The 22,323-nt window shown below is 41.3% G+C and overlaps 6 protein-coding genes across 8 annotated transcripts; 2 read left to right on the forward strand and 4 right to left on the reverse strand.

Annotated features, from left to right (window-relative positions):
• The first annotated feature begins 103 nt into the window (after nt 1-103).
• Nucleotides 104-2,668, forward strand: LOC108006277 (vesicle transport protein GOT1B). The gene is made up of 5 exons (XM_017069733.4): nt 104-262; nt 322-413; nt 482-660; nt 1,357-1,438; nt 2,478-2,668. The coding sequence occupies exons 1-5, from the start codon at nt 238-240 to the stop codon at nt 2,520-2,522; spliced, it is 423 nt and encodes a 140-aa protein (XP_016925222.1). The 5' UTR covers nt 104-237; the 3' UTR covers nt 2,523-2,668.
• On the reverse strand, nt 1,607-2,330 carry UQCR-14 (Ubiquinol-cytochrome c reductase 14 kDa subunit). The gene is made up of 3 exons (XM_017069734.4): nt 2,169-2,330; nt 2,003-2,050; nt 1,607-1,939 (listed from the first exon to the last, which is right to left on the reverse strand). The coding sequence occupies exons 1-3, from the start codon at nt 2,206-2,208 to the stop codon at nt 1,692-1,694; spliced, it is 336 nt and encodes a 111-aa protein (XP_016925223.1). The 5' UTR covers nt 2,209-2,330; the 3' UTR covers nt 1,607-1,691.
• Nucleotides 2,669-3,140: 472 nt separating the features above from the next.
• eas (ethanolamine kinase 1) lies at nt 3,141-10,845 on the reverse strand. The gene is made up of 5 exons (XM_017069826.4): nt 10,666-10,845; nt 7,596-7,965; nt 4,707-5,272; nt 4,191-4,640; nt 3,141-3,765 (listed from the first exon to the last, which is right to left on the reverse strand). The coding sequence occupies exons 2-5, from the start codon at nt 7,962-7,964 to the stop codon at nt 3,684-3,686; spliced, it is 1,467 nt and encodes a 488-aa protein (XP_016925315.1). The 5' UTR covers nt 7,965; nt 10,666-10,845; the 3' UTR covers nt 3,141-3,683.
• Nucleotides 10,846-11,881: 1,036 nt separating this feature from the next.
• Nucleotides 11,882-13,196, reverse strand: Prosalpha4 (proteasome alpha4 subunit). Its single transcript, XM_017069729.4, has 3 exons — nt 12,966-13,196; nt 12,652-12,881; nt 11,882-12,584 (listed from the first exon to the last, which is right to left on the reverse strand). Exons 1-3 carry the CDS (start codon nt 13,065-13,067, stop codon nt 12,167-12,169), a joined length of 750 nt encoding a protein of 249 aa, XP_016925218.1. The 5' UTR covers nt 13,068-13,196; the 3' UTR covers nt 11,882-12,166.
• A 257-nt stretch (nt 13,197-13,453) lies between these two features.
• On the forward strand, nt 13,454-21,828 carry kat80 (katanin 80). 2 transcript variants are annotated; one of them, XM_017069816.4, is made up of 10 exons: nt 13,454-13,816; nt 14,751-14,878; nt 14,939-15,156; nt 18,935-19,276; nt 19,349-19,484; nt 19,550-20,620; nt 20,688-20,812; nt 20,866-20,955; nt 21,013-21,087; nt 21,150-21,828. In XM_017069816.4, exons 1-10 carry the CDS (start codon nt 13,783-13,785, stop codon nt 21,382-21,384), a joined length of 2,454 nt encoding a protein of 817 aa, XP_016925305.1. In that variant the 5' UTR covers nt 13,454-13,782; the 3' UTR covers nt 21,385-21,828. The 2 variants fall into 2 exon arrangements, with proteins under 2 accessions (XP_016925305.1, XP_016925304.1); XM_017069815.4 differs by having other exon boundaries at nt 13,455-13,816; nt 20,685-20,812.
• Nucleotides 15,620-18,601, reverse strand: Mfe2 (peroxisomal Multifunctional enzyme type 2). Of its 2 annotated transcripts, none has more exons than XM_017069818.4 (3): nt 18,442-18,601; nt 17,311-18,099; nt 15,620-16,912 (listed from the first exon to the last, which is right to left on the reverse strand). In XM_017069818.4, the coding sequence occupies exons 2-3, from the start codon at nt 18,017-18,019 to the stop codon at nt 15,825-15,827; spliced, it is 1,797 nt and encodes a 598-aa protein (XP_016925307.2). In that variant the 5' UTR covers nt 18,020-18,099; nt 18,442-18,601; the 3' UTR covers nt 15,620-15,824. The 2 variants fall into 2 exon arrangements, with proteins under 2 accessions (XP_016925307.2, XP_016925308.2); XM_017069819.4 differs by having other exon boundaries at nt 18,518-18,534.
• Nucleotides 21,829-22,323: the final 495 nt, after the last annotated feature.

Here is a 22,323-nt window from a genome sequence, read left to right on the forward strand (position 1 = left end):
AGAGTACTTATATTTAACTATTATTAACTATAAATATACGTTTTTAATATATTAGTACATTGCCCGCTTTACAACACTGTATGGCCTGCAACCCTGCGAACATTGTTTACATTCGCTAGCACTAAAACTTTGAATGAAAGTGGAAATCAGCTGTTCGTGCTTTGAAATTGAATTGGTGTTTACGTGGATTTTTTTTTATTCGATTCGACCACAGTTTAAGACAGAACCGCACACATCATGATCGAGATAACAGATCTGCAGAGTGAGTAACCAATGATGCGGGCAATACCAAAGCACTGGCTCAACGAAATCTTCCCGCAGAAATTGGCATCGGCTTGGCTGGTTTTGGCATCTCGTTTCTGTTCCTCGGCATGCTGCTGCTGTTCGATAAAGGCTTGCTCGCCATAGGCAATGTAATAATAACTAATAATACCATCCCTGCCAGCTGACTGTAATTATAGCAACTGTCCTATTCCCGCAGATTCTATTCATATCGGGCCTCGGCTGTGTGATCGGTGTGGAGCGCACCCTGCGCTTTTTCTTCCAACGCCACAAAGTCAAAGGCACCACCGCCTTCTTCGGGGGCATCGTCATCGTCCTGCTGGGATTCCCCATCATCGGGATGATCATTGAATCCTATGGATTTTTCGCACTGTTCAGGTTCGTATGGTATTCCCTTGGTCTTGGTAGTCTTTGTAGGATGACCATGGCCAGTTGATCCGGATTAACCGGTCATAGTCCACATTTGCGCGGTCTTGTACCGCCGGAACTTATTCCAATTTTCGCTATTTCACCTTATGACAAGGGTTTTTCTATGATACTTACTAGACCTTTAAATAGTCGTAAAGTCTACCTTGTGAGTATTGTCCAACGGTCTTCTATAAGATGACTTTTTAACATTTAGACCACGCTTTTACTGCCCTCACTAACTTTAAACTCATCCAGTTATCACCTTAATATAACCATGTAAAATTGTCTAAACTTATTTCCGCTCTATTAGCAGACATCTCGCTCTTTTTGCCTACAATGTGCTTTTGAGGCCAACAGAAGTTAACTTGCTCACTCGGCTTTACTTTAAAATAAACTAAAAATAATGCCATGACAATAACTCTACATCAAATTTACAAAAAAGACAACCTTTTTATTTTGGCAAGCCCTTACCTTCTCCATGAGACATCAAGCCAACCTGCACCTATTTTTTATGAGCTTAAATGATTAATTCTAATCTACATAAAAGTTTGAGGCGGGAAGTGTGTACTCCCAAGGAAAAGGTTTTCCCCGAATGATTTGCTTTTAGTTTTAAATCTAACATTTAACCTATAAGATCTCCTAATGGTTTATTTTCTATCTTTGCAGCGGCTTCTTCCCCGTGGCCATTAATTTCCTGGGACGCGTGCCTGTCTTGGGATCGCTGTTAAATTTACCATTTATGCAAAAGGTAAGGGAGCCGTAGCATGGAGCCTCATATAAGAAGCATGTGCATAAGTAACCCATCGTCATACATCTAACTCATAATAATTTTTCGAGATTATCTCGCTTGAACGCGAAAAAAAAACCCATTCAATAAACTGATGGGGTCCACATTCCCAAACGACCACGCAGAGTCTCGATTTCATAGCCAAGTTTGGTATTTATCTAAGCTATGTATTTCAACATTTACAAGTCCAAAGAAGAGGGATTTAGCGGAGAGTTTAGTGGATCTTTTCCCAGTCCTCACGCTCCTCGCGCTCCTTAACGACCTCCTTGAGATACGGCTCCAGATACTTGACGTCCTCCTCGTACTTGGTCCACTGCTCCTTGGGCAGGATCGTCTTGGTCATGGACAGGTGGAGGGCCCTCATGATGCGGTAGTTGCGCTCATCGTAGAGCTTTCGGGGCAGTCGGCGCACGGCCTCCTTAACGTCCTCGTTCTCATACAGACAATCATCCCGATGCAATCCTGTAAAATGCAGTAGTTCCACAGTGAGCGGCTAGAAATCTTTTATCTATTTATTTATCCTACCGTATTGGTTGAATCCGGACAGGTTGTAGGCCCATCTGCCGAGATTAGCTGTGGGGAAAAAAATTGGCGTATTATATTTACGTAATCACACTATCCGAGGCACTGCGTCAACGGGTTTTAGAGTATTTAGAGCATGTCAGCCCATTCTTTTGGAGCAAATACTCACAGAGAACGGCGGGTCCCTTCCTTGCAATATAGCTCGCCATGGTTTACGTAAAATTAGAAGTCAGGAAAGAGATATTCTTCCAGCCTTTTTATTTTAGGTATGGTTATATTGCTAGGGATGAGCCTGGGACTTATCGCACTATGCTATCGATTCACATATGGTTGTGTTGGCGAAATCGGTTCTCGAATTTAGCTGCTATCGATATATCGCTTTAAAAAGAACTCGTTTTCACTGGGTTTACCATCTTCTGTAATTTTTGAATTTAAAAAAAGTTATTTCTAACATTTAAACCTCTTCTTTTTTATTCAGATCGTTCAAAAACTTGGCGGAGACGGGAACCGAACTACAGTATAATCTCATCTGTACAGTTTGCCATAGTTATATATGAAGACTTTTGTATAAAGTAAATAAATTCAATTGAAATTCTTGTAAACCCATTAAACTCCATGTAAAAATCTGCCTTCATAAACAAAATACTTGTAGTTTATCAAACCAAATAATGATATTTTTATGGTTTTGGGGAGTTCCTGTTAGGGAGTTTGACTTATTTAAATACAGTAATCCGTATATACGCTTTTGAAAAAGACCAAGGACAAAAGCCGTTTTTAAAATTATTTCTGTCAAAAAATACATTTGTTCGTATCCGTTTTGGAATATTTTTAAATAATTAACCGCACAAAAAATAGATGGAGTGCTTAGAACATATAACTTATACTTACGTGTCTTTTCCCTATAACTTCATAATTTTTAAAGCTGGATTTTAATAAATCGGAAGTATTATCAAGAGTAGAATACAACATACATATCTCTTAATCCATTTGATGGCCATTGCCATTTGCCTCAAGTTCAAAACATTTGTATAATTTACGAGTTCACCAAGCGGAAATCCTTCTCATTAGAATAATATTTCCCCTATTTTTAGCGATAAGCTCCCGCTATCAGTAAATCCTCCAATAAAATGATTGATAGTGGTTATACTTTAAAGTACATACCTTCGCTTTATTTATGACTACAAAATATCGATTTATACAAATTAAAGAACATATACAAATTCTTTATATATATATATACAGTGCCCTCTCTTTAGAGTGAACACTCGATTATGTGAACTTTTAGTAAGAGTGAACAATTTATTCAAGAAATTTTAAAAATTTTTGTTTAACTTAAAAAAAAAAGAAGAACGGCGTGTTTTTGAAAACGTGTTGTTTAAAAATATGTTTATTTATTTTTGTTTTGTGATTCGTTATAGTGAACAAATTCGATTCAGTGCGCACCCTTTGGTTTTCAATAGTTCACTGCATCGAGTGAGCACTGTACATACACTAAGGCTGGCACGAACACGACACTAATTTAAGTTTGTTTTTTCGGTTTTAGTTTCTGTTTCTGATTTCTGAACACACGTTATATATATACATATGTATAACATTGAGACCCGTTCCAGCCTTAGTTTATACATATATCACTGGGCACATAATTAAGTAACTCCCAATGCGGTGAGTGGCCGGGAGAGAGAAATCACTTATTGTTCTTTGCTGCAGTCAATGACAAAAACTCGTCCTTTCGAGCCAAGTATTCATTGTAACGAAGAAATGCGTAGCTAAATGGGGCGAAATAGAATCGAAAATCTAGCATTAGTACTTATTGGTTTAAGGCTAGTACTAAAAAATAGAATAAGGAATCGTAAGGTCGATTTAAAACTTTATGTAAGTGCTTGGTAATATACATGTTCCTATTCAAACTCATGAATATGAATATTATATTGTTTCTTATAACCTTAAATTGTACTTTCGACCCTATTAACAGTTGCCATATCATTCTGTCCGTATGAAGTTATTTGTGATGCTTACGTATATTTAGATTTCTTCAAAAAATATATATCCTATATTCAAATCCCGATGAGGTTCAGTTCAGTAAAACTATCTACCAATTCCTGAGACACATGAAGATTTAATTAATAGGGTTCTAAATGTTAAGACCTGGATCCTTTTTATATCTAGTCCTTAGTTATTGGCATATACATACCCAACGTAGTCGAAATCGATAGTGGAATGCTCAGCTTGCAACAGGGACCACACCGTCCAGAAGATATGCGATGCCAGCGCAAACTGATTGACCTGGACGTACAGCAGCTCCACTTCCTCGTTCTGAATGTGGCTGCGCTGGAGGTACTCCTCTAGGTAGACCCTCAGCCACTTCAGCTGGAATTCGCGCTTCGGGTAGCGGGAGTAGTCGACCTCATCCACGCCGCACATCTCCGCAAAGTGATTGCCAATGTCAAAGGCCTGGAAATTGTAGTCGGCATACTCGTAGTCGATAAAGTTGACGGTTTTCAGGCTCTGTGTGTAGATGACATTGCCCAGCAGAAGGTCGTTGTGGGAGAAGACAATCGGACTGTCCAGAGCCTCAAGGTATTCATATAGCTTGTTGAACTCCTCGCGCAGGCGGCCGATAGGTAGAAACGTTTCTTTCACTCTGCAAACGAAGGGGGATATCGATTTGCATTAAAACAAAGAGTAAAGAATCAAAGAATCATCATACCTTTTGTGTTTTTCAGCATCACTAAAACGTTCAGGTACTAAATCGAGAAAGCTCTGCGTCTTCTTCCATATCATCGGCATTGGTTTGGCCGCCGAACTTTCCCCGTGCTTCCTCACCTTGCGATGCATCTCGGCCATGCGACGGGCGACCAAGGGCCAAATCTCTGGACAGAGCACACTGTCCGTATTCAGGGTGGTTCCAGGTACGTATTCGTAGACGAGGCCGTTCTTGAACGTCGCATACAGCGATGGCGCTAGGCCGTACGTATGCAGTAGAAGAAAGTTTTGCGTCTCCGCCTTGCGATCTATCAGTAGGTCCGTTTTGTTACCATATATCCTTACGAGCACTACGTTATCGGAGTACTGTACAGGTGTACCGTCGTCAGTTGCCAGCTCGTCTGTGAACTGATCATCGTCCTTCTCGATAATGACTGGATCCTCCGACTGAACTGGCGACAGACCCTGGGTCTTGATGGGTATATACGATCCGCCGTTCTCATCTCTCAATTTGGAGATCTCTTTGTGGAAACATCCGACCAGTTTGTTTGTGATTCCATCGGTAAAACTCTAGAATAAGCAAAGGGATAACCTCGTTAGTACCATGTAAAAAGTACATCGATTAAGTGGATGGGTTAGGACTAATAATTACTAGTCAGTTGAGGCTACGTGATTTGTGTGCTTTGATTATGTGCGTGAAATGGTTGCATCACCTATTACCAATTGCTGTGGAAAGGTTTATTAGTAGCATTCAATGGAACTATTTCTGGAATTCATTCATTAAGCCGCAGGCTCAATAGCTACAGTAAAGGGCTTACGGCACCTTTCTTATCAACTCCACATGCTTCTTATGTACGTTAATATATACATATATGTATATATATATTTATATATATAAATGAATGGAAGCACATGGGTGATAAACTTTTTGACACCAGCTATTTGCGTGCTAAGCGTCTCGACAAGACCCCCTTCGTATTGAAACATACGTATACGGTGCGTTTTATAATGAAAAAACACAGACACAGATAAGATAAAGGAATATTAAACAATTGAAATTCAGAATATTCAAAGTAAGCTGATGGAAGTGGAAAAATGTAGGTATAATGCGTAGGTTTCTTGTACATTGTACGATTAAAAGGAAAACAAACGTTAACTTATAATCTTTTTAATCTAAGAAAATAATTAGGTTAAGCTAACCTCTATGGGTAATATCTTAAGGGGCTGTAATAAATAATAATCAATAGTTCTGAGCTATCAACCCTTGAGTACTATCAATCAACTTCAGATTATATAGCACGGCTGGCACTAATAAAAGTCGAGCACATGTGTAAACCCTGTTTTTGCGTTTCAATCGCCGGAACTTATTAGTTCAAGAGAGTTTACTACTTGCAGTTGCTACAAAAAACAATATACGTTATGGGATATATATAAATTGTCAGACGACTTTAAAAACACCAAATATTTGCTATTTATTGTTGAGAACTTGTGCCTATGACGGCATGGTCCATGCTGAATCAGCTTAGCTTACCCTCATCTCAACAAGAAATTGTATCTTAGTCGGGGAATTTTACTACTGCTTTTATTCTAATTTTATGATATGGAGGACGACTGACTGGCGCCAAAAAACAACTCTATCCCAAGGCTTTGTTCTTCAATAAAAAAGCTTAATATATAGGTATCCTTTTGCTATAAAAATTAACAGGTTTTACCATCTATAATATCTAACATTTAAAAAACAGCCTTGACTATATTAACTGCGTTTTAACTTATTATTACCAATAGCTACTTGAAGGATGAGCCACATTCCTCAATCTACCAACGATTAGCCAAGATTCAACGTTCAACAATTCAGAATGGAGCTGCTATAAGCTGATTATGATAAGTAACATACGTACAAGCTGTGTACACCAATTAAACGTCATGCATACAGTGAAGTATACAGATAGTGAGGTCAAGGCGTACGAGTGGGTTCCGATAAGGCAAGAACGCCCCACTTCCAGTGAAAAAAAGATTACAAAAAATCTACAGGCCATATATTATGTACCATTATCAAATCGGGACAACAAAAATCAAGCCCCTTAAAAGGAAAAAAACCGGACGTATAGGGGTATCAGTTTTTTAGATCATCCATAAAATATGGACTGATGATTAACTGAAAACACTCGAGTCAATGCACCTGTATGCAATGCCTTGTACATGAGGAAGGTGTGATTTCATTAGAACCCCCGACTAATTGACACGAAGGCCTATTTCTTGGCTGCCACCCCTTCTACCCCCTTAAGTGCTCCATTTGCAGGGGAGCAATTATTGCCACCGGAGTCGAGGGCTAGATTGGCAAACTGGTTTCTACTGCGACTCGGTCTCGGTCTCAGTATCGGTACTCAGAATTCGTAACTCTAGCAGTCCTAACACACCAACACCACACACCATTGTGAATAATGTTAATTTCGAATAACAATCCCATGGGTCTCTCCATTGATATAACAAAGTCTATTTACAATTATCAAGGCGGCAGCGAGAACGCTATATGTATATATTGTATATTATATAATTACTATTGGAAGGTTGGTTGTGCAATAACCCTGTTCAAACTGTGTTAGCAAACTACTATAGTATGGAGTATCTATCCCCCGTTCCGCACACCAGTTAGTGATCGTAATAAATGATAAGGAAACATACATCATCGTCATCATCATCATTTTGGGCCGGATAACGATCTTCGATCTGCGAACTACCCTGATCTGATGGAGTAGAGAATATATGACATTGATGGTTTTGATTTTGCGTTTTTATTTTTATTTTTTCGAATATTTTTTCTTTTGTTTTGTATTTTTTGAGGATTTTGATATTGTAAGGGGGGTGATTTTTGGGTTAATGCGCTTTACTTTACCTTAAACTCGACGTGGCTGAGGTCCCAGGTCGGTCGAATAACCTTCAACAGTTCCTTGGCCCCTTGAATCACGTCGGCCTCTTCAACAAATACGGGGACAAAGGGAACAATCGCCTCTTTTCTCGATTTGTCCTCCTGTTTTGCTCGAATATCACGTGAATTTAGTTCGTGCTCGTTTTCGTTTTCGCTCTCGTTTGGATACGATTGGGAATTTGAATTTGAATTCAATTGGTTCTGGACCTGGTTCGATTGCGATTGCTGATTGACCGTCTGACGAACTAAGGATAAAGAATCTTTCATCACTTTGGGGTTGCCGCCACTTGTTGAAATCTGTCCTGTGTAACTGTTGCTCTTGGTTTCTGTGCCCATTCTATTGTATTATATATGTGAAATACGAAAGTGTCAGGTCGGGTCATACACATAGAACGACAATAACAACAGCAAGTATAATGAGTAGGTAGTAGGTAGCAAGTAGTAGAGGTAGCGTTAAAAACTAATCCGAATGCAAAAACCAACCGAAAACCCGAACCCAGCCCACAGCCAAAGGAATGCCCACCAGTGGCCACATCCAGTAAGTATACTACGCCCATGTCCTCTCACTCATGCGCACCGAAACCAGAGTTTTGGATGGAGAAGACCGCACCCAGTCAGCAGATCTAGCATGTGCTGTTGCACCGAAACCAATAGACCAGACAGGTTTCCAGCCACAATAAGCGGAACTCTTGTAATCTTCAAGTCAAATTATCTTTACATCGCTTACTTGTAAACCCCATGACTTATGACAGCTCAATAATATATATGTATATAATCTATAATTTATCATCTAACATGATAGGACCATGAAACTTTAATGTAGTTATTAAATGAATCGTAGTGGGTAATTATTTAACAATGTTAATAGAAATTATAAGTGGCAATAAATAGAACATTTGAAATAGTTTAGTCGACGAACGAACTTTTCTAAAAACTTAATGAGCTAACGATCATATTTTCAAGCTACAAAGCATGACAAATTGCTTGTTTCCGGTCATTTTGAAAGCAACTAATTGTTAATAGATGTTTAGTATATAATAAATTATAGGCCTTGAACGGGTGAACAGGTTTTTTGTTTAATATAGGAAGTTTTTGACCGTGATTATAGATAATAAACATTTTTATACAACTCTCACATGATTTGTGATACTGAAAGTATGACACCCATACTCCCCCCATATCAAATAGCTGAAATGATCATTCATATATATAATGAAATAATAACTACAAGTCCATGCAATTGTACTTATGATGTATATACTATATGTATGTTTGATGACCGGCTTTTGATTACCATTTTTTCAGACCTTATCGTTGACTTTATCTACTGTCTAGATCCATCATCTTGTCTCCTTTTTTGACTATATCAAAGAAATGACTGTTGACTTTAAACCGAAAATGTTTATCTTAAGGTTATCTTTAAGTGCATTTTACGTGATATCAGGTGGTTTGTTTGTTGTATATGCAATCTAGGTATATGTATGTATATTTAACTACAAATTGTACAACACTAAAATGATAAAATAAAAAAACAATTTAAAAATCAAATTGTTTTAAATAAAATCTAGTACTTTTTAAAATGGTAATGATTCCCTTTGATTTGGAAATTTGTTATAATATAAATCTATTTTTAGGTTTATATAGCTCATTTCATTTCGAAAAAGAATGCATGTCTAGACAATTTTATGTAACCAAATCAATTATGATAATTGTGCATACCAAATGAATATGAAATATTAAAGAATAGGCAATACAAATGTACATTGTTTTAAGTTTTTTCTCTAATTAAAAAAATGTTTTAAAACGAAAACATGTTCTACAAATCTATCCTCTACTGTAAGTGTTAAAAAAGTACACGTAAACGTTTGTACTCGAAATACACGATGGTGTATTGTATGGGATAAGGCAAAGGGGTCGAAATAAGTCAATAAGATCGTCGAGTGTTAAGCCAACGTCTTTGAGGGCAGGGGCGGAGTGAAGGGGGCTCAGGAATTAGGGGTTTAGAACTTTACAAATTAAATTATATGATATATTATTTTTTATTTTTGTAATTAATAAAGAGGAACCCTTGGTGGAAACCCTAATAAACCCTCTTGAATCCGCTCCTGGAGCAAGGGAATGCACCCACACTTTTGCACAAATAAATAGGGCGTTAAATGCTAATCTTGTGAATACTTGAATATACATATGTACTCCACGGAAATCATGTGTTGAGCAATGCAAACGTACGTACATACATATATGTACCTACGGTTTGTACATATGCAAGTACATGCGTGTGTGCGATCGGAACTCAGGTGAAAAACCGGGGCGTAAAGAGACAGGTGGGCGGGTCGCTTGCACGCGACAGTCGTTTCGGTTGTGTTTTAATATTAACATCTTTTCCTTTTCGCACTTTCATGCTGTTTGTTTTTTTGTGCCTGTTTTCGCTGTTTTTTAGCCAGGCCAAAAAATCTGTTTAAAGTTTACACACACAGGGGAAATATGTGCGTGCAGGCGAAATGACTGCATATGTGTGTGCATATTTGGTGGTTAAGGCCCCTCTGCACGACCTCAGTTTTTTGGTAGGACCTATATACCTCTATATGCTGTTGGAAAAACCCCCTCGAGTTTTGAAACTGGCACATCCTTTAAAATGCCGGGTCTGTATTTAACCCAGTTATTTCATAAAACCCCTTTTAGGTCAGGAAAATCAAAAATTCCCTTCGTGTAAGTAGGCCCCTAGCGCGTTCTGGGTTAAGAACCCCCGCCCCCCTTTTATCAAGACCCCACCCCGCCCACAATCCTTTTTCAGAACCCGGTGCGAGGAGCTCCCCGTATTTCCCATACCGATTTCGATTTCGATTCGGTTTGATTTTGATTCTGATTCTGATACAGATTCCGATTCAGTTTGAATTCGATTCGATGCGAACATGCAATTTATTTTTTTGGAAACGACAAACAAGGTAAAATAATAATAAAATGTGTACCAATATGTCAAGCGTCAACGAATGCAAACGCACACTGAGATGGATTGTTAGTGGTCTACACACGTTACCTTCGGGTATTGATTGTTTTTTAAAAGAAAACACAAAAAAAAAGCCGCGAAAATCACACAACCAGATTATTGATTTTGGCCCCCGCTGAAATTGGCGCACACAACACACAAATTTGACTGGGAACGAACGGCGGGCGATGTAAGCGATTCGGTTCCGACTTGGGGATATAGTTGCCGAACTAGAGGTGGAGTAATGCAAAATCGATGGGCCCATCGATGCATCGATAGCGATGTCTTCGAACATGTTGGGCACCATCGATGTTCTGCGGCGACTATCGATGTTTTCGACACATCACTAACGCTTGTCGATTATCAAAATTCAGCGATTTTCTAACAGAAATGTTGGGAAACCACGAATTTCTATATATTTTTCCCATAAAATTAATGAGTTTTAAGGAATATGTACTATGTGTACAGATATCTGGGGACCTATTTGATTTCGGGACACTATCCGGCAAAAGCAGCGTTGCCAGACTGTCAGACCGGTGTTTAAGATATTTCCCTTAGCTTTCCGATTTTTAACAAGAAAAACAAAATACTACAGTCCCCACCCCAAAGTTGTCCCATTACGGGATTTCCCGGAAAATTGTATGGGAAAATATTGTAAATATAGTGTTGCCAGATTTTCTGTAATTCCCGCTTTTCCAGCGGAAAATCATGCCAAAATGTTATAATGAAGTAGAAATAAGAACCTTCCCAGGTTAAATGTTTAAAAAGCTAGTTTTACTTTATTAATCATATCTAAGGTTAATATATATTAACATTGGGTTTCTTAAATTTGTCGTATTATTACCAAAAGCCCGCCAACTTAGATGTTATTTGAATTTAAAATGCAAATCTTAAATCTACATTTTCAGGACTGCTTACATATTCTCAGCTTATTGTCTATTTTCACTTCAGAAAAACTCTAGAATTTGGTATATTATCCATAAAATTTATAATTCGCATTAAAATAGTTTAAAAACTATTTTAGTTTTCAGAAACATTGATGTATTTGTAATCAATATTATATTTGCTTTACTTAAAACTAGTTTGTGGTCTAGAAGGGCTGTCCTTAAAATGCAGCGTCACCCTATTTGCTGTAAAATATTGTACTTTAAACAACCACTTTTATTTTCCCAAAAACATGAATTCGATAAACTGAAAGCGCTCTTTCTTTAAGCGTTATAATTTCAAGTATCCACCCTAGTTACCACCCCAATTACAAGAACAAAGCTTAAATATCCAACAGAATTTCCGTTTAATGTATGATGACGCATGTATTTTATACAAATCAAACAGTTTCATACCATTATACAAAGATCCGAAGTATAGAAAATGGATAATTAAAAAAAGTGTGCATTCGGTCAACCGAAGCTGGGAGTTGAAGCGTTTTCCAAGTAAAATCCATCTGCCATAACGAGCAGACATAATGTGGGGGCGAAACCATTCTGTCGCAGGATAGATTTGGAAAACGTTTCAATGCGAAGGCCTTCCACCGAACAAGTGAGCCAGCTGTGTGTTACTTCTTCTGTTTCTTCTTCTCCAGCTCCTCCTCCTTCTCCTTCTCGATGATCTTAACGTACTCGGCGATGACTTTGCTGTCCAGCATTTTCAGCGGCACACCATTCTCCATGATGGCCACCTCCAGGTTGTTCTGGCCCGACTGGGCGACCTCGAGGAGGGCGCGAATGGCCAGCTTGACGGCACCACGCTCGGTGGCCACCTCCTCCTCGCGATAGGCCTTCTCGAAGAACTCGCGCACCACCTTCGCCGAACGCCCGGTGGCATTCGCCTTGTACTCGTAGAAAATGCCGGACGGTTCGGTCTGGAAAAGATGTGCAGAGCCATCGGCATCGAAGCCGCCGATAAGGCAGGATATTCCGAAGGGACGGCGGCCATTGCTCTGCGTGTACTTCTGCTTCAGCTGGGCAATGTATCTGCAAGAAGAGAGCCCATACCATATAGTAAGGCTGTGGGGGTAGAGCTACCTATTGCCATGCTCACCTGGTTATGTACTCGAGGGTCACCGGGTCCTCGACATTCAGGCGATGACTCTGGCACTCGACCTGGGCGCGATTTATCAGGATGCGGGCATCGGCCGTGAGACCGGCAAAGGCCATCACAACGTGGTGGTCGAGCATGCAAATCTTGCGCACGGTACGATCCTCCTGCAGCTTGGCCACCGACTTCTTCTCCACGCCGAGGACCACGCAGTTAGCACCGCGTACTCCGACCTGAAAGGGTGGACATGTTCAGGCCTGTCTCAGTTTGTCCGGCGATTGTTTGCGAAAATTACGGGGGACTGCGACTGGACTTACCGCTGTGGATCCCTTGCGAACGGCCTCCTGGGCGTATTCGACCTGCAGGAGATGGCCGTCCGGCGAGAATATGGTTACAGCTCGATCGTAGCGCGAGGACATCTTGGCGATTTGTTTAACAGCAGAGGTATTTGCGGAATATCAACTCTTTAGCTTTTCCCCTGTCGTCTTCGCAGGCAATGATGATGCTTTTTTGAGGAAATGCCGGGTGTGACCGCAGCACGAGCGCGTCGAATAATACCAAAAAAATACCGCTTGCGGTTCCGCAAATACCGTGATATCGGCCGACAGTCACGCAAAACTATCGTTTTAAAATAAACAAATATGTTTTAAATAAATAAAATAATTTAAATGGTAATTAAATGAGCATTGATAACTTGTTTAGTTTTTATAACCAATATAAAATTAATTATTTTTCTTCTATAGAGATAACCGCACTCCACTATCGAATGGAATAGAACCCTGGTATCGGTGTCTATCGATAGCTGTTGCAGCCCTCGCCATCGCTGTAATTACAATGTGCATTTGTTTTTGTCCATCAGAATTGTCGGATTTTACAGTTAGACTATTTGTTCTAGTACAATGCGATCGCGGTGATATCGGCTTATAAGGGTTTTGCGTCCAATGTTAATTCGTTTAAGTGCGTTTCGTGTTCGTTTCGTAGTTAAGTGGCTTTTGTGCATAAAAGACACCAGACAGCTGATCACAGACTTTGGCTCACACCTGCTACAAAAAGACAATAATTATTTAAAAACCTGGCATTCGGGGGGTATTTAGCAGCTGCCAGTGTATTTATATAACAACAATTTGATTGATTATGGCGCTGCCCAGAAAACTGATATCGAAGATCTGTAAGTAAACCGAATGTTCGAAAGTACCGTTGTATATTCCCACACACGCACGTACAATAAGCCTCCGCTTTTGTTGTTGTTGCTGTATGTGTGTAGTAGTAATAGTGGTAGTTCATGAAGTTGCATGTATCATCTGCACTTTTTAGGAAATATTACCACGCGTTCTTATAAACAATGGTAATAGTCAATAGGAAAATGAACCTCAGTTTATATGGTTTACATTTGTTTGTACATAATGCAGCTGCGGGCGAAATTTTACCTTTAAAGTAATACAATATCCACTTTTTACCTCGCAATATCAATGACCAGTCTACTCAGAACTCAAACTTAAATATATGGAAGCCCTTTTCTGTTTACCTTCGTTTCATGTTATTTATAATTCAGGGATTCGCAGAAATACAATATGCGATACAAGTGTTCCGATATGAAAGAGTTCAGATTGGAAGGTTATTAAATATATATCCTGTAATAACTATGTCATGAATGAATGATAGTTCTGATTAAAAATATAAATGTGCTCGAAAACGATTGTTTTATTTAATGTTTATAGATGCATTTTTAAATAGTATTTTCTAAATGTAAGTTTATAAATTTAAATATCTTGGGTTGAGTCACAATTATAAGCATTCCCAGTGAATATTAAATTCCCTCATTCATGTTTTTTCTATTAAATAAAATTAGTTTAAGATAAGAATTTTAGTAGATCTGATACTGATCAGATACTGTATCAAATGAAATTAGTTTAACCATGGGACTTTAGGACTATATGATAAGACTACTAGATAGACGACTTCTAGTAGATCAGATAATAGTTTGCTAATTATTTTAAGAACATTTGTAGTACTAAGGGAATACTTCCACAGGGACATGATATCATAAAAATATACCCAATAAGATAATAAAATTGAATTTATTTTCTCATTATCCTTTTCAGACGATATAAAGGCACACGATAGCAGAGTTACTAGCCTTGATCTGGGCGAAACTGGACGAGTGCTGGTCACCGGAGGCGAAGATAGGAATGTGAACCTTTGGGCAATTGGTCAAAATGAGTGTTTTATGGTACGTTTAGAACTGGGATATTTAACCAATCCTTAATTACTATAAACCTTTTTATTACAGTCCCTGACGGGTCACAATCGCTCGATTGATTGTGTCCGTTTTGCGTACAAGGATAACTTTGTCTACTCCGCCGACGACATCGGAATAATCCGGAGATGGGATCTGAACTCTCAAAAAATTTACTCTACGCTAAATGGCCACATGAAAAGTGTTCGCACTCTGGACTTTAATCCGTCTGGAGAATATGTGGTCTCCGGAAGCAACGACACGACCGTCAGGTGAGCTAAGACTCGATCTATATATATGTATAATAAAAATCCACCCATGAGTCAAGAGCAATCGCTTGTTTGCTTATCAAGCACAGCGTTTAAATGGTCTTTCCGTAGATTGAAAAGAGATGGGTATACTCCCTGTCTCCCTCATTCAGCTTTTGGATAGGATGGGCCTAAATTTGAGGTCTTAAGATCATGTCATAAGCAAAAGATTTATGATAACAGGTCCGGAATACAATCTTTACGATATAGTCTTTCGCCCCTGACAAATCTGACTCTTAATATTTACAAAATAAAGTAGACCAAATGAGACACTAGTTGCCAAAGAAACAGACAGGCTGACAAAGATAGTCTCGTATCTTTAAGTGACGTGGATTTAGATCGAAGACAGAGCTTCCTGATCTTTCTCTAAAGATGTATTTAATTGATTGTGTAAGACAACTTTATTTTATCTATTACAAGTCCAATATTTATTTTTTTTAATTTTTATTGGGAATATAAAAGTGTTAAAAAAATACTTCTACCACCAAGGGTGTTTAAGCAGGTGCATGTATGTATATACTATACGCATCTTTGTTATATGTACATAGTAATCGGACGCGATACGATACCACATCTAAGGAAAAATACGATTCATCGCGATGAAGGCGGAGTCACAGGGATCACTGGGCAGCTTAGAGCTTGGCCTGTGCGCTCTTCAGGTCGACATAGGCTCCGGAGATGACCTCCTTACCGGTCTCCACGACCACTGTGCGGAAGTTGATGCGTGTGCCCTGCTTCCACATGTCAATGCGCAAACTCTGGCCCGGAATCACGGGTCCGGAGAAGCGGACTTTAACGGCTTTAAACAGAGCCGGGTCGTTGTCCGCATATTGGGCCAGCACGGCGCGCACCGAGTAGCCCAGTGTGCAGAGTCCATGAAGGATGGGTGTCTTGAAGCCGGCCAGCAGGGCCATTTGGGGATCGATGTGCAGGGGATTCGTGTCGCCGGACAGGCGGTAAAGTGCAGCCTGGTCCTCGCTCGTGGCATACTGAATTGATGCATCAGGCTGGCGATTGGGAGTCGGCTGCAGTGGAATGACTCCGGCAATGGGTTCCTTCTTGCCGCCAAATTTGCCGGCTCCAACCACGAATGTGCTGCTCTGGTTGCGCACCAAAAGACGGCCGCTCTCGTCAAAGGAGTCGGCATTGGTGACCACCACGGCGCCGGATCCCTTGTCCATCACATCGAAGACCTTGCCGCTGGTCACCAAAGTGCCGCTGGTGGGCAGGTCGTCGCAGATCTCCAGGTACTGCTCGCCGTGCAGAATGTTGGAGAAATCGACCTGGGCGTGGGGTAGGGCCTTGCTGATCAGCTTGTCGGTGGACATGGTCAGCAGAAGGCCAGGCAGCACGAAGAATGATGGAATGGGGGCGAAGTCGGAATCGTTTTCGTACAGGAAACGCATGTCCTTAGCGTTTTTGATGGTTGCCCCAATACCCAGGGCGTAGGTGATGAGCTCCTTGCTGTTAAACTCGAAAGTGTCCTCCACGGCGTCAGCACCGCCTTCCTTCAGCTTCTCGAGCACTTCCAGCAGGGTGCCGGAGGCCTCGGCGATGGCGTTCAAGTGCTTGGCCTGCGACATGTCGGTCACCTTGGACCACACATCCTTGACGTACTCAATGGTCACGGGGTCATCCAGGGAGGGACGTAGCACGGAACCCTTGCCGCGAACAGTGTGAACCTTGGAGGCCCAGCCAGCGGCACTCTCGATGTAACTGCCTGTGGATCGAAGAAGAGAAGGCGATTAATTGAGATCTCTCTTTAATAATCTCTGATTTCTGAATCCATAAATGGGTATAATATGCATTTCTGATAAGCATCACCTATATGTACATACATGTACCTTTCAGTATATTTATTAGCTAAGTATAAACGTTATCGTTATGAAACCTTCCCTAATCGCATACTTTTATATGTATGCAGATTAGCTTTAAGAACCATTTGGATTGAACTATTATATCTAATAGATGGGCAACAATTGCATAATATTGTGGGTTTCAAATATATCAATCAAATGTTGATAAGGTTATAAGGGATATACTGTGTATTTAAGAACCTCTGATAAAATACTACCTATCCTAAGATAAATGGACTTTTCTGCACGGGATTGTACTCACCATTGTCCTCGCAGGACTCGTGGCACAAATAGGCCACCACGGGGGCTATCAACTTGGGCTTCAGTTCGTTGAAGAGAATGTCGGGCAGGATGCCCTCAGTCATACGACTGGCGGCCGTGGGCACAATGACGTTGCACAGAACATTGTTGCGGGCACCCTCGATGGCCACCGTGTTGGCCAATCCCACCAGACCCATCTTGGCCGCCGAGTAGTTGGCCTGACCGAAATTGCCATAGATGCCCGAGTTCGATGAGGTCATGATGATGCGGCCATAGTTCTGTTTCTTCATGTACGGAAAGGCGGCCTGGGTGCACTTGAAGCTGCCCTTCAGATGGACATCGTTGACCAGATTCCAGTCCTGTTCGCTGGTCTTCACCAGACTGCGATCGCGCAGGATGCCGGCATTGTTCACCAGGATGTCCACGCGTCCGAAGGCCTTGATGGCCGTCTCGATGACCTTTGCCCCATCGATCACCGAATTGTAGTCGGCCACCGCCTCGCCGCCGGCCTTGCGGATCTCATCCACCACAACGTCGGCGGCCCGCTGCGAGGCACCCTCGCCGGCATGGGAGCCACCCAGGTCGTTGACCACCACCTTGGCGCCACGTTCGGCGAAGAGGAGGGCGTATTCCCGACCCAAGCCGGCACCTGCTCCCGTCACCACCGCCACACGGCCATCGTAACGAAGTTTTCCATCGGATGAGGACATGGTCTGGCTGTTCTGCTTATGGAGAAATCAGAAATCTGGTTTTGTTGCACAAAATCCGGTCTCCTCTGCAACGCTTTCGGCTGAAAAATACGAATGAATTGAATATAAATGGTCGGGTTACTGAGACTGGGACTGAGACTAATCTAAAAAGGCAGAAGAATCGCCTTAATCTTAAGCGACCACCTTGATAAGGCTATCGCCCTTAAGTGTGTGAGCGTGGAACTGGGTTCTTGGGTTGAAGAATGTTCCCCATGGTGATATGGTCCAAGTCCAACAGTTCATGGTTCAAAACCAAGAAGTTCGGATGGTACCAACAACAAAGAGACAACAAGATACATTACTCGCGGCGAGAGGGGAGACCCATAATGCACACATGTGTTAAAAACAAACATCCCATATGTCATTTACTATACTCCACTTACAATTCTCGACGATTAAACGTTGGAATACGCCTGAATGCACAGATTAAAAGAATATCGCAGGTACAAAGTGCATTACCATTCGCCACCCAGATAAGTTTGTTACAATCGTTCAATCAGTTCGGCTCACGGAAATTTACTAAAATATACTGCCTACATAAGTTTCGAAGCAGATCTATAAGTACTGCTAAAATACCCTAACGCTATTCGCATCGCAGACACAAACCTAGACTCGGAACTCTGGTAAATTCGTAGCAGGGACTCAATCCCCTCTGATTTCGGTTCCATTTAATGGAGAATCTGTTAATTTTAAAATTCATAGGCTAACTTCCGGAAGTTACCATGATGTATTGTGTATGCTTTTATTTTTAGACAACTTATTTATGTGAGAAATAATGTTTTTTTTAATTATTTGAAGTTCTGTGAATAATATACCTGTGCAATACATATTATGTATATCTTTTATCGCATGCCTATTTCCATATTTTTATTTCAGACTTTGGGATGTGCAGAACGAAAACAACTGCATTAAGGTGTGTCGGGGTCACATGTCTCATGTGAACTCCGTAAAGTTCTCACCGGATGGCCTTTGGATCGCCTCTGCTGGCTTGGAGGGATCCATTCTCATCTGGGATATACGAAAGAGCAAGCAGATAATGGAGTTCATAGCGGATCCGCCGGTTACGGCCATCACTTGCGTTCAATTCCATCCCTTCGAGTTTCTGCTGGCCGCCGGACGTATCGATGGCACCGTTTCCATCTACGACCTGGAGCACCAGCAGCTCGTCTCGCAGACCACTCACTTCTATGGCCAGGCCATTAGGTGTATAACCTTCAGGTAAATCCCTATAATAACTAGTTTAAAGAATAATCCTTATTAATTTGTGTTCTTCCATTCTTTATATTTTAGTGACAACGGCGAATGCCTCTTTGTGGGCAGCTCTTCGGGTATTTCGGTCATTGGTTGGGAGCCTGATCGTGAGTTAGATCACATAAAAAGCACCTGGTCCTCGCTGGCGGACATGAAAGTGGTTAACAATAAGTTGGTAAGTTAAAATATCTCCCAGTTTTATTTTGCTTCTGTTCTGAATCATATCATTTCTCTTTGAAGATCTGTGGCTGCCATGAGATCGACACAGTGTCCATCAACACCATTAGTTTGGACCGCGTGATACCCTTCTACCAGCCGGCAAACTCTCTGCCCAACTTTAAGCACAACTCAACGACCCGAAAGAGCTTCACACGTGGCAACCAGAAGTTCAGGCTGTCGCTGGGTGGCTCCAAGCCGGCCCAGGTGCAGGAAGAGCATGAGGGCAGCAAGAGTGGCCTGTCGTCACCAAACTATAGTCTGGAGGTGGTCAACGAGGCTGTGCTGGAGTCGGCGGAAACGTCGCCGATGTCCTCATTGCCACCGGTTCATTTGGCCACGACGGCTGGCGGTTCGACGGCGGATCTGGCCTCGCATCATGTCGTCTACGGCGGTGCAATCGATCCCTCACTGAGACAGGGAAAGTTCTCCAGGGTGCCCGATAATATGGCCAGCTACGCCAGTAGCTATGCCATCGATACCCGCCTAATGTCAATGAACGAGCCCAGTTCGCTGCACAAGCCGGACATCTATAACATTTACTCGCTGGGAAAAGACGAGGAACCGGATGTGCAGCAGCTGGAGTTCAATCTGAACGATAGTAACCCGCCCATACTGAACAACTATGACAACTACGACATGGCCGAGGACTTTCCGGTCAACCAGAACCTAAACTACATTACCAATAACTATAAGCCAGTACCACCCGCCACCTCCACCATCAATGCCTCGTCCAAGTCGATCAAAAAGACCACAACCACAAGCCTGCACAAGAGGACAACGAGCAATATGGGCAGCTCCAAGCAGACGTCCACGGGCATCTTTGGTGGCAGCAAGCTCAGCCAGGTGTCGTCGGTTAGCTCCATGGAGCTGCACAAGCTGGACGACAACATGGTCCTAAAGAAGTCCTCATCCTCGAATGTCGTCAATAAGAACAAGCGCCCAATGGGCTCCGCACAGGGACAGTTCAGCAAGGAGAACAGTCAGCAGAAAAATATCAATGTGGAGATCATAACAAAGCCACCGATGCGATCTCGCACAACTCTGGACATGCGTTCAAATCAGCAGGCCAAAACTCAGGAAAAACAAATTCACGTAGGCATTTAAAATCTTAAATATTGTACCCCTTTTATAAATTTATCCTAAAATATACCTGCAGCAGCCATTGAACAATCGCATCATGATGGATGATCACGACTTTGATATGCTCTCGAGATCGCATGAGGCTGTGCTGCAAGAGCTAAGCAATCGCCAGTCCAGTTTGGATTTGCTGAGGCACGCCACGAGGTGAGTGTGGATTGGAACATTGAATTTTCCTATATATAACTTATATCACCTAGGTCGCACGATGTCCTGGGCGCATTAAGGCAAGCCAAGAGCTGTGGAAAATCTATTTTCATAGATCTACTTGGAGCCATACTAGAGAAACCGTGAGATAACCATCTTGAATGAAAAAGGAAACAGTATATAATTTAATCTATTTTTAGGTCCTCGTGGAACCTGGACTTCTGCATGTTTGTGCTGCCAGAGCTTTACGAACTTTTGCAGAGCCAACACAAGTTGTGAGTAGCGATGTAATCAGTTTTCGGTTCAGTCAACCTTAACCGATTCTTTTATTTTTCAGCCACTTTACAAGAGCCTGTGATACACTGCGTATTATTCTGTCGAACTTCTTGCCAACAATACAGGAGAACCTCGATTCCTGGGCTGCCAATGGTCTGGGCGTTGATGTGACCCGCGAGGATCGTCAGCGGAAGTGCGCCGAGTGCCAGCGATGGTTGCTGCAAATCAAGAACCTGCCGGAAAGCACCCACTTTGGGTCCACGCTCTCGCAATTGCAGAACATAATCATTTTCTAAGCTGTAAATTCTCCCCGGCGTTCAGATCAGTTCTGGAACGGTACAAAGATCGTCAACAAAAGAAAAAACCACCAGCTTCCCGAAACCTGATTCAATTGCAGTGTCGTGGGGAGTGGCCTCATTTGTCGCTCTAAGCTGCCAAACTAAGGAATTCTAAACAATCGTTTGAGGAACAGCAGCTCGATGACGAGCTCTTCCAAACACTCTGTTTATCCAGCATTAACAAACCCTGGGGCCTTTTTCCTTTTCATCAGCATGTTATGATAGAATCAGCTTGAAATCTTCGGAATTCAAAGCTATTTTCACCTTATCATGAGGATATGAAAACGGGCCTTAGTTATTTAATGATTCATACTATTAATTTGTTATGGAAACTAATTTATAAAACTATTATTTACATAGACCTAAGCCTTATAAATTTGAAAATATATAAAAGAAAACCAATGGCGATTTTGTGTGATGATTTTTCTGGGCTTACCAAAACACTTTAAGATGTCCTTTATATTTAATCGACATTTCTTTCCAGTTTTTCAATCGTAGTTTAGTCAAAACAAGGCGTGCAGTCAAAAGGCCGACTGTTTTGAACAGCTTGCTAGATATGCGAAAATTGGCAAAAATTAAACATTTCCGGGTTTGAATGCCAATCGATTGGAAATTAAGCAACGAGTTCAACGAGGTATGCCATTCCTCATCCTGACTTATATTTTTATTTTTGCAGCCAAAAAACTTAACTTTTTTGGTGAAAAAATAGGGTCTAGATTTCTCTCAAAAATACGATATTCAGATTTTAGTCAAAAATGCGACTTTTCTTTCCAGTTTTTCAATCGTAGTTAAGTCAAAACATGGCGTACAGCTAAAAGACCGACTGTTTTGAGCAGCTTGCTAGATATGCTAACGATCTCCATCATTTAAATAAAAATTTATTTTTTGACCAATTTT

The sequence above is a fragment of the Drosophila suzukii genome, chromosome X, assembly GCF_043229965.1.
Source record: "Drosophila suzukii chromosome X, CBGP_Dsuzu_IsoJpt1.0, whole genome shotgun sequence".
NCBI classification, from domain to species: Eukaryota; Metazoa; Arthropoda; class Insecta; order Diptera; family Drosophilidae; genus Drosophila; species Drosophila suzukii.

Excerpts from the sequence above, each read along its gene's own strand:
- LOC108006277 (XM_017069733.4), top strand. The coding sequence starts at position 238 with ATGATCGAGATAACAGATCTGCAGA. Across the intron at positions 263-321 it reads CGAGATAACAGATCTGCAGA|AAATTGGCATCGGCTTGGCT; the intron begins GTGAGTAACCAA and ends ATCTTCCCGCAG. Across the intron at positions 661-1,356 it reads GGATTTTTCGCACTGTTCAG|CGGCTTCTTCCCCGTGGCCA; the intron begins GTTCGTATGGTA and ends CTATCTTTGCAG.
- UQCR-14 (XM_017069734.4), bottom strand. The coding sequence starts at position 2,208 with ATGGCGAGCTATATTGCAAGGAAGGGACCCGCCGTTCTCT. Across the intron at positions 2,051-2,168 it reads GAAGGGACCCGCCGTTCTCT|CTAATCTCGGCAGATGGGCC; the intron begins GTGAGTATTTGC and ends TTTTCCCCACAG. Across the intron at positions 1,940-2,002 it reads GTCCGGATTCAACCAATACG|GATTGCATCGGGATGATTGT; the intron begins GTAGGATAAATA and ends TGCATTTTACAG.
- eas (XM_017069826.4), bottom strand. The coding sequence starts at position 7,964 with ATGGGCACAGAAACCAAGAGCAACAGTTACACAGGACAGATTTCAACA. Across the intron at positions 5,273-7,595 it reads TCAGCCACGTCGAGTTTAAG|AGTTTTACCGATGGAATCAC; the intron begins GTAAAGTAAAGC and ends TGCTTATTCTAG. Across the intron at positions 3,766-4,190 it reads ATCGATTTCGACTACGTTGG|CTACGCATTTCTTCGTTACA; the intron begins GTATGTATATGC and ends CGCCCCATTTAG.
- Prosalpha4 (XM_017069729.4), bottom strand. The coding sequence starts at position 13,067 with ATGTCCTCGCGCTACGATCGAGCTGTAACCATATTCTCGCCGGACGGC. Across the intron at positions 12,882-12,965 it reads TTCGCAAGGGATCCACAGCG|GTCGGAGTACGCGGTGCTAA; the intron begins GTAAGTCCAGTC and ends CCACCCTTTCAG. Across the intron at positions 12,585-12,651 it reads ACCCTCGAGTACATAACCAG|ATACATTGCCCAGCTGAAGC; the intron begins GTGAGCATGGCA and ends CTCTTCTTGCAG.
- kat80 (XM_017069815.4), top strand. The coding sequence starts at position 13,783 with ATGGCGCTGCCCAGAAAACTGATATCGAAGATCT. Across the intron at positions 15,157-18,934 it reads AGCAACGACACGACCGTCAG|ACTTTGGGATGTGCAGAACG; the intron begins GTGAGCTAAGAC and ends TTTTTATTTCAG. Across the intron at positions 19,277-19,348 it reads ATTAGGTGTATAACCTTCAG|TGACAACGGCGAATGCCTCT; the intron begins GTAAATCCCTAT and ends TTTATATTTTAG.
- Mfe2 (XM_017069818.4), bottom strand. The coding sequence starts at position 18,019 with ATGTCCTCATCCGATGGAAAACTTCGTTACGATGGCCGTGTGGCGGTG. Across the intron at positions 16,913-17,310 it reads CGAGTCCTGCGAGGACAATG|GCAGTTACATCGAGAGTGCC; the intron begins GTGAGTACAATC and ends TTCGATCCACAG.